The 15,826-nt window shown below is 47.0% G+C and overlaps 1 protein-coding gene across 1 annotated transcript in view; it reads right to left on the reverse strand.

Moving 5' to 3' along the window:
* Positions 1-2,364: 2,364 nt before the first annotated feature.
* Positions 2,365-15,826, reverse strand: part of IQCA1 (IQ motif containing with AAA domain 1) — a 171,178-nt gene continuing 157,716 nt past the window's right edge. Inside the window, exons 16-18 of the mRNA XM_068966006.1 lie at positions 15,108-15,285; positions 8,651-8,889; positions 2,365-2,490 (exon numbers count right to left, since the gene is read on the reverse strand). Coding sequence (XP_068822107.1) covers positions 2,365-2,490; positions 8,651-8,889; positions 15,108-15,285 — 543 coding nt within the window. The remainder of the gene's footprint in view (positions 2,491-8,650; positions 8,890-15,107; positions 15,286-15,826) is intronic.

The following is a 15,826-nucleotide window of genomic DNA, read 5'->3' on the forward strand; positions in this document are numbered from 1 at the left end:
GCAAGAATACTGGAGTGGGTTGCCATTTCCTCTGCTAGGGGATCTTCCCAACCCAGGGATCGAACTTGTGTCTCCTGTTTGGCAGGTGAGTTCTTTAGCATCTTTGCCACCTGGGAAGCCTCAGTGTTAGGGTGTCCTAAACCTTCTAGTTCTGGACGGAGGTGTGTGTTTAAGGACCGATGACCTCAGGAATATGCTCAAAGGAATGCTGAGTTAGCCCGCAGTGGTTCCGGGTCCAAAAACCGGGCAGGCTGAGGGCAGAGCCACCGAGAGCTTTAGTTCCACTGTAGTCAGATTTCATTGCACAGACGCTCCCTTAATGAGGGTTAATGACATTTACGACTGTCTCCTTCACTTAAGAACGTGCTCGGGAGGAGCGAACTGTCACATCATGGCCCAGGAACAGCTCAGGCCCCAGCTCAGAAGTGTCCGTTTGTCCTTCCTTCCCGCAGTCCCTCCCTCCTTGCCCTCTCTGCACGCTTTTATGTTCCTTTCCTCCCATCAGTCAAGGCTGTCATTTCTCTGCATCAGGTAAGAACAGGGGTTGTAGCACACGGCTGCATCATTTTCCCAGGAAGACCTCGGATTTTAAACATGGACTGTGGGGCTTCTCTGGTGGCCCAGCGGTTAAAAATCTGTACGTTCATTGCATGGAGCACAGGTTTGACCTCTGGTAGGGAACTAAGATCCTGCATGCAGAGTGGTGTGGCCAAAAAATAAGTAAAAATAAATTAAACATGGATCCCTTACGGTTTGATGAGCTGGCCAGTGGACGATGATGTAGTGATTCTCGTGGCTTTATAACCTAGATTCTGTTATTTGCAATGAACACCAAACCCTAGAGCCTTGAAGTTCTCGTCTGGGGTCAAAACCAAGGGTTTGCTCCCATGACACATGAAAAGAGGGGGATCACCCTGGAGAGATGAAGGTTTCCCTGCTCTCTGGGCTCAGAGTGGGGAGTCTGTTCAGCCCTCAGGCCTCTTGGAGCCTTGGCCAGACATGGTCTGGGGTGGTTAAGAGGTCAGCAGGCTGACAGGCTGAAGTCGGGGTTCCTTTGGCAAATCTATGGTGGTGCACTTGGTTTGTTCGAGAGAACAGATTCAGTGACTTTCCAGTTTGTATAGAGCAGATTCGGTGCATGTGGGCCCAGGGCTGTCTCTTTCTCTCCTAATCTGTGTCCATGTCCTGTAGAGATGCAGGCTGAGGGGTCTGTGCTCATGGCCAGGAGATGTCTGGGAACCACTGCCCATTTTGGGCATTAAAGATCTAACCCACTGAAAATCTCGGGAAAGCCGGGAGACAGAGCTTGGTCTATAGGGAAGGAGATTGTAGAACCTTCTGTGCCATAGCCCCAAACTGTGCAACAGTTAATTTGAATTAAATTTAACGAAGTTTATCCCACCTCAGCTTGTCTCCTTCCTCCGTGTTCTCACAGATTAGAAGTGGGTCACTTACTGTCTTCTACCAAGTAGCCATTCATGTTCTTACAAAACTGAAATTTATCTTTGACCCTCATCTCTCTATTCTTTTTTTTTCTCAGCATTTGTTTTACTTCTTTGTTTAGCATTTCTCTTCTACAATTCTTATCCCATTTTATTTTTGGCTACGCCTCACGGGCTCTTAGGTCCCCAACCGGGGATTGAACCCGGGGCCGCTGGATGGTTGGGGAAGTCCCTGCTCCACTTGCAAGCTGTGCTTTTCATCTCGCGGCTGGCCTGCCAGTGCTCCAGTGCTTCCCAAGATCAGCCACCCGGGAATTGAGGCAACGACTTCAGCCTCAGGGTTCCAAATATCAGCTCTGTGACCCTGGGTCTCAGCCTCCCCATCTTTGAACTCAGAAGATTGAAATCATTAACTTAAAGATCCATTTCTAGCTTTAGCAACCAAATTACTGAGTCAGTTCAAGAAAAAAGTTTTTATTGCATTATTTAAAGTATATGAATAGAGCAAAGAATTAATGTATTAAAATATGTGCAAGATAATATACCACGTACATGAATTAATAAAAACCTAGTAGTGTCAGTGACAGACTGAACTTACTAGTTGTCAAATTAGAATATTTTCTAACTATTAACATTTAAATCTGGCAACTAGTACTGTTGAGATGAAGTGTCCAACTTGGAAAGATTGTGGAGTATGTGAAGAGTGAGTTTGGGTTATATACAAACTTTACATAGGCTAAGAAACAGTTACAAGCTGCAGAAATAGTTGTTATGGACAGCTAACTTGGTGGTCAACCTATGAAGACCTGGGTGGGAGCAGGGCTGATGGGCGTGGGGCATCAACGTGGGACTTCAGATGCGCAATGGTGAGTCTCCTCTGTCAAGTCAGAGACACCTGCATCCTCGGCTCCTCAGAAAGGCATTACTTTTTCTTTTTCTCCTTTTCCCCTTTCTTCTCCTTTTTTCCTTTGTCCTTTTCATTTTCTTTGTTACCTCCTGTTAATGCCAAGGCTCGCTTTTTACCCATAGGGGTCTTGGCATACCAGTCCTGAAATCAAATAGATGTTTAGGAAAATATGAAAATCCCATGAATTCACTGGTATGCCCTTAAAAATAAAGAAAAGCTTGCTGAAAGGAAGGGGGCAAGCAGCCATTCAACACTGGGCTTTTAAGGTATGTTCTTTCTTAGTGGGTTTTGCATATTTCTACACTATTTGAAACTTTCACCTTAAAGAGTTAACAGAGAGACTACTTGCCAGGTCAAACCAAGAGCCCTTCTCACTAAGTCACCTGACTTCCTGGGGGTCTTGCTCTAACCCCAAATTACCAAGGTTTTCTTGGTAATGTGAGTAGCTCCCTGTGGTTCAGACAAGACCATCAGCTGGACTGATGACCAACTGTGAACCTTGGGAGGGCTTCAAACACTCTGAGGGACTGCTGAAAACAGGACAGAAACACTGGAGCCAAAAGGTCCAAAAAGCACTCACTAGTCACAGCTGGCCCTGTCATGACGTTTTTCTCAACCTTCACTTTTATTTGAAGTCTGAGAAACACTTTGGCTTGCAAACGCTGTAGTCATATTTCATTAAACGACTGTTGTTTGTGCTTATGCTTAATTGCTCAGCTGTGTCCGACTGTTTGTGACCTCATGGACTGCAGCATGCCAGGACAGCACGTCCATCACCAACTCCTAGAGCTTGCTCAAACTCATGTCCAGCGTGTTGCTGATGCCATCCAACCATCTCATCCTCTGTCGTCCCCATCTCCTTCTGCCTTCAATCTTTCCCAGCATCAGAGTCTTCCAGTGAGTCAGTTCTTTGCATCAGGTGGCCAAAGTGTTGAAGCTTCAGCTTCAGCATCAGTCCTTCCAATGAATATTCAGGCTGACTTCCTTTAGGATGGACTGGTTGGATCTCCTTGCTGTCCAAGGGACTCTCAAGAGTCTTCTCCAACACCACAGTTCAAAAGCATCAATTCTTCAGTGCTCAGCTTTCTTTATGGTACACAACTCTCACATCCATACATGACTACTGGAAAAACCATAGCCTTGACTACGTGGATCTTTGTTGGCAAGGTAACATCTCTGCTTTTTAATATGCTGTCTAGGCTTTTCTATAGCTTTTCTTCCAAGGAGAAAGCCATTTCCTCCTCCAGGGGATCCTTCCGACCCAGGGATTGAAGCTGTGTCTCTTGCACTGCAGGTGGCTTCTTTACCCAGTGAGCCATCGGGAAGCCCTTAAATGACTATAATAAACATTATTTATCAATTCTCCTATTGATGGACTTAGAGGTGATTTTCAATTCTTTGTCATTTTGAATGCTGTTGAAATTCACAAGTTTAGTATATATGAGAAAGTTTATATTAGAAAGCTTCTCTGGGGCATATACCCAGAAAAAGAATTCCTGGGGTTGTAGGTAGGTCATGAGCCTCTTCAATTTTACCTGATATTTCCAAGCCGTGCTCTGAAGGGGTGTGAGTAGGACACTACCTCAATCTTTGTGTGTGTTTTCTCTCATCTCTTGGGTGCTGGTTTGTATCTAAGTATGTGTGCTGGGTGCTCAGTCATGACTCTTCGTGACCTCAAGGACTGTAGCCCATCAGGCTTCTCTGTCCATGGGCTCCTCCAGACAAGAACACTGGAGTGGGTCGCCATCTCCTCCTCTAGCAGATCTTCCCGACCCGGGGACTGAACCTGTGTCTCCTGCATCTCCTGCCTTGCCAGGAGAATTCTTTTCCACTCTGATTCCTGGGAATCCCCTGGAGGCTAGTTTTGCTGGATATAGATTTTAGGCAGCTGGTTATTTTTCCTCAGCACTTTGAAGACAGGCTTTCACTTTCTTCTGGTGCTAACTGTTGCCAAGGCGACGTCTGATTTTCCCACTGCTTCTCTGCAGGTGATCCTGCATCATAAGACTGGCCTGTCATCTTGTCTCAGCTTGACAACAATGTACGTAGATGGAGATCTCTTTTACTTATTCGGCTGGGCATGTGGAATTTATTTTTAATCTAAGAATTCATGTCTTTAACTTAAGAAAGTTCTTAGCAAGTATTTCTTCAAATAATCTTTCCTCTGGTATTTCCTCTCTTCTTCCAAAACTATTACCTGGGTGCCAATGTTTTCAAAGGCTGTCACATGCCGTTTATAGGTTTTATCTGTTCATTTTTCTGTGCTGCTTTCTGAGGGAGTTCCCTAGGACCATCCTCCATTCCACTAATCTGTTCTTTGACCATCTCTAGTCTAGAGTTCACATCTCTTTTGTTTTTTGACTTTTTATGTTAGTGACTATATTTTTCATTTCTAAGCTTTCTGTGTGTGTGTTTTTTTTTAATAATTATCTGTTTTTACTCCATTTCTGCCCATCTTTCTTTCAAAACGTTGTATGTTTCTCTAATGGAAGTTATGGTTTCATTATATTAATCTAATATAATTATATTAATATAATCTAACATAATGGATTAAAATCTAATGTAATTAGATTTTTGTTTAAACTATTATCTTTTAATGATTTTTGTTTGAAGATCGTACTCAGCACTAGATTTTCTGAAATGTTTTGGAATTTTGATTTTCAGATTTGTCTTGGCCTCTCTCTCTCTCATTATGCCTCCGTTCCTGAGCAGTACTGAAGTTGCTTCCATGTGTTCTCTAAACCCACATTCAGAACCGAGTCTCACGGGATGTTTAGCAGCCTTACAGGATGCTCCTTGGTGATCCTGGGATGTCAGAGATCTCGTCACAGAGGCAGCAGGTGTGTCACTGTACCTGCCGCGACTCCTAACCCTTTTGCTTTCTATTCCTATTTCTCTTTGCTACATGCCACACATCTGGCTGCCCCTGTGTTTGAGATTTATCTTCGTTTCTGGCACTTGGGGATTTTGTCATTCTTCTTTTAGCTTTGGCTTACCCTTCAATGAAAGGTGAGGTGGCCAAGCATTTAAGGTGACAGCCTCCTAATTTACTGAGACACAGGATGGACTGCGTTCTATAGCACTGGCTTCAGAGTAAGGTTTGAACTTCAACTCTGCTCCTTTTAAGCTGTGTCACCTGGAACACGTCATTTTGCCTCTTGCGGTTTTCTTTTTTGGTTCTGTTTTATTTTGGCTGCTGTAGCACATTGCTACACACGTAGTGGCTTAAAACAAAGCACTTGATATCTTGCAGTTCTGTAGGTCAGAAGTCCAAAATGGATCTCATGGGGCTAAAATCAAGGTGTCAGCAGGCTGTATTCCTTTCTGGAGCTCCGGGGGAGAATCCGTCCTCTTGTCTCTTGTAGCTTCCAGAGGCCACCTGCTCTCCTGGCCGGTGGCCTCATTGCCACCTTTGGGCAGCAGCGCTGGGCTACCTGGAGGTCAGTGAATCCTCACACGGCCATCTTTCTGTTTCTCTTCTGATGCCCTCTTCTAATTTTTATGAGTACACTGGACTCACGAGGATAATTCAGGGTGATCTGTCTTCAGGTCAGCTGATTAGCAACCTTACTCCATCTGAATTCCCCTTTCCCATGTAACCTGACAAATTCCCAGGTTCCAGGGACTCGGGTGTAGACCTCTTTGAAACGGACTATAACCCAGTTTCTTCATCTGCAAAATAGAGCAATGGTGAGGTCTGAATTCGTAGGGTGCCTGGCTAATAGTCACAACAATATTAACTAACATTGTTGTGACTATTGCATTCTTATCATTCAGTATGTTCTCCATCACGTCCACGGAGCAGGTACATGTGCCTGGAGAACCTGTAAGAAAGATCTCAGTGTGACACACAGTTAGGTGAAACTTCTCAGGGTGACAATGATAGACCTGGTTACCAGCATCTACAGCCATGCAATCTCATTATTTGGAAGAGTGACAGTGTCATTCCATCTATCCATCTGCTCAATCCATTTGCCACTCAACAAGTTAACTGAACGTCTAGCTGGGGCCAGGTGCTGTGCGAATCCTGGAGTAAAGACAGGAAGCGGAAATGGAGGGGGTGGGTGGGTTAGTGATGATGGTGGTAAAATGATTTAGTTCCTTTGAAAAACGAACATGATGGAACTCTGTTCAGTATTACGTGGCAGCCTGGATGGGAAGGGAGCTTGGGGGAGAAAAGATCCATGTATTTGTATGGCTGAGTCTCCTCACTGTTCACCTGAAACTATCAGAACATTGTTAACCGGCTATACCCCAATATGAAATTAAAAAGTTTGAAGTTAAAAAAACCCCCCAAAAAATGAGTATGAGAAGCAGAGCAAGAAACATACGTGTTCTCACCCCAGGTTATAAAATGGCAGCCTTTCCTTCTTTTGATTAATATGATGCATTCTAGTCACTGGATCTCAAGTACCTGTAACAGGTAGGAAGCTTCTAGAGATTATTTCAGACAGTAAAAAAAAACCCAACTAAGAGAAAACACCTAAACCTAGTTCCTCAAAATGCAGAGGAACATTATCATTTTACAAAGGAGAAATAATCTGGGAATTTCTAACAAGAATATATCACTTGAAGAGGATTAGTATTTGCAGTCAACACTAACAAGGTTTAAATAGTTAATGAGTATAATTCAGAAGCTTGGCAAAAACTTCTACTTCGAGTTGTAAATATTTCTTCTGACTTTTCTAGAGCAAGGGCTTCCCTGGTGGTGCAGAGGTTAAAGTGTCTGCCTGCAATGTGTTCGATCCCGGGTCAGGAAGATCCCCTGGAGAAGGAAATGGCAACCCACTCCAGTATTCTTGCCTGGAGAATCCCATGGACGGAGGAGCCTGGCGGGCTGCAGTCCACGGGTCGCAAAGAGTCAGACACGACTGAGCGGACTGCACTTCACTTTCTAGAGCAAGGATCAGGAAACTATGGTTGGATGGGCCAAAGTTGGTCTGTGGTCTGTTTTTGCAAATAAAGTTTCATTGGCACCCGGCCACACCCATTCATTTATTTACTGTGTCTGGACACTTTGGAGGCAGGACATAGAGTTAAATAGTTGGGACAGAGACCACGTAGTTTTTGAAGCCTAAAACATTTACTATCTGGCCCTTTAAGGAAAAAGTCCATCAACTCTTGTGCAGACCATGATTTCTAGAATCAGTGTGGTGACTATTTTACATCTTCACTGACCCATCAGTGGCAAAGCAGAAGGGGAACAGTTTCTAGAGTTGGTGGAAACAGTTTCTAGAGTTGGTGGAAACAGTTTCTAGAGTTGGTGGAAACAGTTTCTAGAGTTGGTGGACACACTGTAGAGGGGATTTTCCTAATCCCAGGCAGGCTATCAGGGATGAGAGGTTTGAATGAAAATTCCAGCTCTCTTTCTGGTGACTGAATGGCCAGGATGGTGATGGATATAATTTCATGGACACAGTTTCCCTTCTTTTTATTCCTAGTTGGCCAAGAAAACTACCTTCAGGTCCAGAAAGAGAACTCAACGGTGCTCACTGCTATGAAAAGGGCTTGGAGGGGCGCCTGTTGGCCTGGACCTTGTGGGGTGAGGGTGCTAATTCTGACGGTGCTTGGAGAAGGCACACCGCTCTTGGCTGCTTCCTTTCCTCCTATAGCAGAGGGATCGGGAAGAAAACAATTCTGTGAACATCTCAGAATGTGTTCAAAAACTAGAAAACTAAATCGAGCTGAATTTTCTCGTGCTTTCCTATCACAAGCGAACCCAGGCACATATGAGACAAACCAGCCTTGGCTGGAAGCACACTGTTTAGGGAATGGTTTTCTCCAGGCAAAACCTGTTCCATTATGTGAATTGTGAAAGTAAAAACCAATGAGAACAGGTGTGTGTGTGTGTGTGTGTGTGTGTGTGTGCAAATTCAATAGTTTTGAAGCTGCTACTCAATTCTGCAATTTGACTGTTCTCTTATAAGGTTCTTTTGTGGCTCAGCTGGTAAAGAATCCGCCTGCAATGTGGAAGACATGGGTTCAGTCCCTGGGTTGGGAAGATCCTCTGGAGCAGGGAAAGGCTTCCCACTGCAGTATTCTGGCCTGGAGAATTCCATGGACTGTATAGTCCAGGGGTCACAAAGAGTCGGACACGACTGAGCGACTTTCACTTTCACTTATAAGGTTAGGGATCACAACTTTCCTAAGATTTAGAAGACACGTGCTTTATTGCTAAGGCCAGAAGACACTGTGGACCCCAAATTTCACTGGATAGGGCAGAGTCCAAGTGCACGGATAGAGGAGGGTGGAGGTGTCGTGTGTGACAAGCCTTTGTTGCTGAGACATGCGCCGCGTTTACCTTAAAGCTGTCTTCTTCCTCCTGGTAGACCGGATTCATGCTGGTGAGAGAGGCGACGAACTCGAGGGCGGTGAGCGGCTTGTGGGACTGCTGCCGGAGTCTCCGCTCCGTGAGCACCTCCTTCACCACTTGGACAATGTGTCCCTGTGTGAAGCCGTCGGTGACCTTCGCCAGGCAACTGACACTCAGGGTGTCCGTGATGACGCCGCCGTGTCGCTGAATGATCTCCTTCCACAGAACTGTTGTGTCAAAGACGATGGCGAAGACAGAGAACGAGAGTCAGCAGAGAGAAAACAGGGTTAACCCAGTCTCCGGGACAAACCTGCCTCTCACCAAGAAAGGAGAGCACGGGGGTCTGCTCCAATTTGTAATTCAAATGAGCATGGGGCCAAAGAACCAAACGCTTTGCCTCAAGTCATTTTTCACTCACAAGGCATGCACGTCGATGGCCCTGAGTTCTACAGATCCCTGAGTCCTTTGTGAATTGACAAAAAAACATTTAATAAGGGTCAGTATACACTTTCATGTGTATTAATACAGCAGATCGCTAGCAGGAAGCAGCTGTACAGCACCGTGAACTCCGCTGGGTGCTCTGCGATGACGTAGAGGGGAGGGGTGGGGAGGGGAGGGGCGGGAAGGAGGTCCGAGAGGGAGGGGATATAGGTATACATTCAGCAGCCGCTTCGTACAGCAGAAAGCAACACGACCTTATAAAGCAATTACACTCCAATCATACATTTTTAAAAAAGGTCAGTAGAGTTTTAGGGTGATGCCTTTGAAGATGTTCAAAATCTTCCAAAACTGGAAATTTACGGTGTTTGCTTAAGTAGAAGTTTGACTTGTTTGAGTTACAAAGGTCATTTCATATGTAATTTATACGTGTAGAATTGCAACACACAGTCCAATTTCCATCAGCTTTGCAGGGCTTGGTTCCTGTTAGGCGTACGCCACCGCAGAACACGGCCTTTGAGCAGAGCCATACTCTCTGCCCCCAACCATGGCAAACACGCACAGATGAACAGGCTACCAAATGGTGCCCTGTTGCTGTCTGGGACGGTGGGACCCTGGGTAACCGGGAGATTCCACTTCGGACACGGGGATGCTGTGAACACGAATTAAGAAATAATCCCTGCTTCTTAACCTTAGACACAGGATGGTCTCCCACACAACATTCGAGACATAACACTTTGAACACTGCATCCATTCTGTAAGAGAGATTCTACGGAAATAAATTGAGACCCGGTGTGAGATGTTTTTCCAGTGGTCATGTATGGATGTGAGAGCTGGACCATAACGAAAGCTGAGCACCGAAGAATTGATGCTTTTGAACTGTGGTGTTGGAGAAGACTCTTGAGAGTCCCTTGGACTGCAAGCAGATCCAACCAGTCCATCCTAAAGGAGATCAGTCCTGAGTGTTCATTGGAAGGACTGATGTTGAAGCTGAAACTCCAATCCTTTGGCCACCTGATGTGAAGAACTGACTCCTTGGAAAAGACCCCGATGCAGGGAAAGACTGAAGGCAGGAGAAGAAGGGGACGACAGAGGATGAGATGGTTGGATGGCATCACTGACTCGATGGACGTGAGTTTGAGCAAGCTTTGGGAGTTGGTGATGGACAGGGAGGCCTGGCGTGCTGCGGTCCATGGGGTCGCAAAGAGTCAGACATGACTGAGCGACTGAACTGAGCTGAACTGAGCTGTGATGTGTTAGTTCTGTCCAGACAGCAAGGAAGGGACTGGGCAGGGACAAGACTGTCCATCTCAGAGCCAGCCCTGGCATGGGGAAGGCTGGGCTACATGTCTCCCAAGAGACGTGACCTTCTTTGAGGAAGGCTAAAGACAGTTTTTTAATATAGAAGACTCTGGCATGATCTGAGCACTGTCAGGTGTGTGGAATGACCACATCATCCAAACACATCGACCTCTAAATACCAGGTGAAATGAAAACTTCCAATGACTGTCTAGGAATAGAATGACTTGGGACATAACTAGGACCCACACCAGAGAGTCTGGTTTCGGGGCCTCAAGTTATTTCTCTGTCCTCCTTGGTGGGGGATCCTTGGCTCCAAGGTGAGCTGAGTTGCTGGGAAGGGGGATATGTTTCCATGGGGCCTGAGGTGTCTTCTAGTGTGGAAGGTTAGCCGTTGAGGCTTGAGGACCACAGTGAAGCCTGCGAGGGCGACAGGGGCCCCCAACCTGACCTAAAGCAACATCTACCCCCTGCATCTACACTGCTACTTCCTTGAGGGGTTTATTTAAACTTGAAGTCATCTTAAGGTTATCTGTAAAAATAGGAGTAGAAAGATTTCATTCTTAGGCTTCTGTGAGAACTAAGGACAAGAAAGTATAGAAAGCAATTGGAAGAAACCGTTCTGATACACGGTGGGCATTCTGTTTTCTATAGCTTTGTTACTGTTATTTCTGTAATCACAATTAGTCATTCCATTTTGTGGGGCTTCCCAGGTGGCTCAGGGGTAAAGAACCCGCCTGCCAACGAAGGAGACATGGGTTCAGTCCCTGGGTGGGGAAGACCTGCTGGAGAAGGAGATGGCAGTGCGCTCCAGGAGTCCTGCCTGGAGAATCCCACGGATAGAGGAGCCTGGTGGGAGTCCATGGGATTGCAAAGAGTCGGACACGACTGAGTGACTTAACAGCAACAACACTGCACTTTGTACCAAAGTTTACTAATGCTCACTAAAACGCCAACGATTGATAGAAAAGCTAACCCAAAATAAACTAGAGTATTTCTAAGCATATTTGTGTGAAGACCCGGGAGCAGGTAGCGATTACCCTTATCTAAATACAACTGTCACAGATCAGAAAACATTACCCGTGGTAAAAATACACAGCAACAACCACCACCGGATCACACCACCCCTTGGGATCTAGTCTGTCTTGTCCACAGTCGTAACATCTAAAAACTGTGCAAACAGGTCTGAGTGGTGACTTGGAAGCTAAGAAGGGAACGCGTCTTATGGCACAGGTGATAACCCCTAAAGCTGAGGAGCCAGAAAACACCCCAGACTGGGATCCAGAACAGCCTCAGTCTCGAGGGCTGAGGGCAGCCAAGGGGCTCTCTGCACCCGGAGCTGCATTTCATTTTCCTCTCGTGGATGCAGAGGGCTTCTCAGCTCTTCAGGCTAATCTTCATCCCCTTCCCCTTCTTTAGACCTGAAAGGAATCTGGTCTTTGGGTTCCCTGTGAAGAACTGACTCATTGGAAAAGACCCTGATGCTGGGAAAGATGGAAAGCAGGAGGAGAAGAGGGCAGCAGAGGATGAGATGGTTGGATGGCATCACCGACTCAATGGACATGAGTTTGAGCAAGCTCTGGGAGTTGGTGATGGACAGGGAAGCCTGGCATGCTGCAGTCCACGGGGTCACAAGGAGTCAGACACGACTGAGCAACTGAACAACAACAACTCTGCTTTTGCCATTCCAAATTGCTTGCATCCTGACTGCTGGTTGAGAGGGCACCATCTCTTAAAATTCATTTGGGGTCTTGCACAAGCACATGAGGGTGAATAATACGATTTGGATGAGCTTCTGGCCTCTGCAGTCTAGAATTCCAGAAAAATCGAAAGACACGAGCTGGACTCCTCCGAGCAGACACTGGGTCCAGGGTGGGGAGCCTGTGATGGATTGGGTTGTTAGTGGAACAGACCCCAGGGAAGAGAGGCAGGAGGTAGAGCATTAGGAACGTGGAGAGATGGAAGCCCAAAGGGATTTCTGGGGACTAGACACGGCATTCATCAACCAGGGAGGGGGGTGGATTTTCTTTGCAGAGACATTTTGAAGGAAACAGCTTGATTTTGGGGAAGGAGGTGGATATTGAATTTTATTTGGTAAACCTTAAGGACTGTGTTTTCTCCGGCTGATCTGCCCTTAGCTTCTCAGCCCCGTCACTTGCCTCCTCCCCGCCTGGAGGAATTTCAGAAGTTGGATGGTGATTGTTCCACACACCTCCAGCACTCTGCTGCCCGCAAACAGATGGACAAGCAAGGGCCCAAGTTATGAATTTGCAGGCCAGGCTTTACGGGCTGTGAGAGACCATTTTTGATCACTGCAAAGACAGGAATAGTCTTTCTTTAAGATAGATGTCCCAATCAATGTGGCTATGATAACTTCAAGGTCACTGGAGAAAACAGGCAGTGTTTATGATGTTGGCAAGAATGGCGGCCTCAACAAATCACCCACCAGCAAAGAAATATGTGAGACGCATGTGGCTGAGCGGACAGAGCCCTGAGCCCAAGACAGCCGCTGCTGCGGGTTCATCATCTGCTCACAGGTGAAGGGACGCTTCCTCCTCCTGTCCCACGTGGCTGCGGGAGGGGGTTCAGGCTGGAATCTGTCACATGATCTGAGTCCCTAGAGAGGCCTGGCACTACATCGAAAGAACACAACTGTCCTCATTAGACATCAATAGCTCCATTTTTAAAGGGCCTCTGGTTTTGTCAAACAGTGGAAACTATTGAATCCAAAGTCAAGAATAACGTTCTAGCTCCTGAAAATTAATAATACACTACTTTATTCCATTAAGATAGCTTAAAATATATACACAATGCAGAGAGAGAGAGAGACAGACACACAGAGAGAGACAGGGAGAGAGAGATGCTAACAAGAGCTGGGGAAGCTCTGATGAAGCTGGGAGGGAGGAGTCCTCTGCAGTGACTCATGGTGGGCAGAGAATGCTGGTGCCCACCCACCCCCTAAGCAAAACTACACAGCCCTGTCCCCTTGAACCTGAGATCATGTAAGTCACTCCGGCCAACGTGGGTAGAAGTGCTGTGGGCCCCACCTGGGTCTGGTTCCTAAGATCTCCTGAGAGATCATTTATAGGATCTTTTTCTCCCTTTGGTGCTGACTGGCTGCAGAGGAGCCAGTGGAGGGCTTGCAGGCCGCAGAAGTCAGAGAAGCCCCTAGATGATGGAGAAATGCCTGCATCCAAAGTCTCCCAGAGCTCTGCATATAACACTGACTTATGAAGTCAGGGCCACAGTTTATGGAGACAGAAATGAGTGCATGTTGCAAACCGAGTGGCTAATAAGCTAAGAGATTTTCATGTATGGGGAATACAGGGCTGTTCTTTCAGCAAATCACATTAGCCAGGAGCTTAAGAACAACCAGAAAGGACCACATAGCCTCTCTGTTTTGGTGATGCTATTGTGAAGGGTTAAGAGAAACCAAGTCTGACCCAGTAGATTTTATTACTATCATCGGTGCTAACCATTGCTGCTGAGTCAGCGCTAGCTCCATCTCCTCTGTTGCCACCACCACCGTGACCACCAGCATCTCCTTCATCCCCAGGCTGTAGTCATGACCACCATCCTCAGACCGCAGTGACCATCACCACCGTTTCCGAAACCAGCACCACCATCACCACCTCTTGGATGGTCTTGGATGTCCACGCCTATCCAGGCTTCAGATGACTGAAGCTCCAGTCACCGTCATGAAACACCTCGGCGGGAGGGAAGCCCCAGCTGAACCCAGTGGCCCCTCAGAACCACGAGAGGCATAGGTTGTTGTTTCCAGCCCCTGGGGAGGGCTGTCACACAGCAGGAGACATGGAGACGCAATCAGCACCACTGCCAGCTCCCGAGCCATCTACCGCCCGGCCGTGGAAATCCTCCTCCTCCACGACAACCATCAGCACCTTATTCCCCCTTCTCCTCCACCCCCACCCGTGCTCTTGGGGGGCTGGGATGGTGCTGGGCATTCCAACCATCTCACAGAAGGGTCACCACCGCCCTGCGAACTCCACGGTTCTCCTACGTTTCAGATGAGAGAGCGGGGAGGCTCAGAAGGTCAGCCACCTTGTCAAGGTCATCAGTGATCCAGGGGCCAAGCTGGGATCAGACCCAGGTCTGCTCAGAGCCCACATCTCACCCTTCTTCCCCATTTCACTGCCCTGGGTCCCTGGTTGGTACGGTTCCCTGTTCACAATAGATTTCCAAAAACGTGGATTTTGAAACTGTCTGTTCAAGAAAAAAAAAAAGGAAAAGAGTAAGCTATTGTATAAGTCAATCAACGTTCTCCTGAACTAATACTTTAAGATTGGAAAAAAAAAATCGACCTCGTGAAAAGAAATGCTGCTGGATGAGAAAGGCAACACCACCACGGGGACAAAATGAGGGACCCGAGTCTACCTGTCGGAAGAAAAATTCACACCCTCGAGGCTTCTGTCTCACTCGGGGCTCAAAATAATAACCCCTGTCCAGTTTCTTTCCGTCCAGGGAAAGACGATCATGTTAGCAACAGAACAGAGGCTTACGCTTTGCTCTTCTGACCTGGTATTTGCATTTATAGCTTGAGCCTGGCTGACCCTGGCACGCTGGGCCTCATGCCCCCTCCTGATGCTCCTGGGTGACGAAGGCCACCCTCCCAGCCCACAGGACAGCACGGCCGTCACGGATGGCCCAGCCTCGCTGGCTGCACACGGAAGGGGTGAGGGGTACTTGCCGTATCTGGAAGCGTAGTCTGGTCTGGGAATCAAAATAATTTTTTGGTAAGCTTTGCAGAAAGGTTGAAGTTCCGCATCAAAAGGTCGCTTTGTGGTCCCCACAATTAGAATCCTGTCGTCTGGCTTCAGGAGTTTCAGCATTTTGGGAAGCTGCTTTTTCAGGCGCTTAGGTTCCATCTGGGAGAAACAGAGAGGAAAAAAAATGAGCCCACATATAGAAAAAAGAATTAAGAGCTAAAGAAAATTCAGCCTCGGATGCACTGTGGGATGCCCTTACTAATGTGCTTTCGGGGCTGCTGGACATACTTTCCTAGAGTGTGTCCTGGGCCAGGTCTCAGGATGTGGTTCCTGGTTGGTGTGGTCTGAATTGCTGGCCCTTCCTTTCCTCAAATCTGGTGTTAGATTTGGACAGGGGCAAGGACGGAAGCACCTGACCGAACGTTCTAGCATCTTAGCCCTAAAGCATGGGAAACGGGGGGATTTCCAAGTGGAAGGAAGCTGCCTGGGGTTGACAATGGGTTCTGGTGCGTTCCTCCGAGCTGTTTTGCAGGTGAACTCAAGACTTCCTTTGTTGATGAGGATCTGAGGTCCCGGATCTCAGGTCTGAAAACACCTCGTGACATGGAGCCTGACACCACTTCTCTCTGAAGCAGTCTGAATGTAGTCCGAAGCTGTCTTATTTCAGTAGAGCCTCCGCACTAATTGAGGGTCAGGAGCA

Source organism: Capricornis sumatraensis, chromosome 2 (assembly GCF_032405125.1).
Source record: "Capricornis sumatraensis isolate serow.1 chromosome 2, serow.2, whole genome shotgun sequence".
In the NCBI taxonomy this organism is placed as follows: Eukaryota; Metazoa; Chordata; class Mammalia; order Artiodactyla; family Bovidae; genus Capricornis; species Capricornis sumatraensis.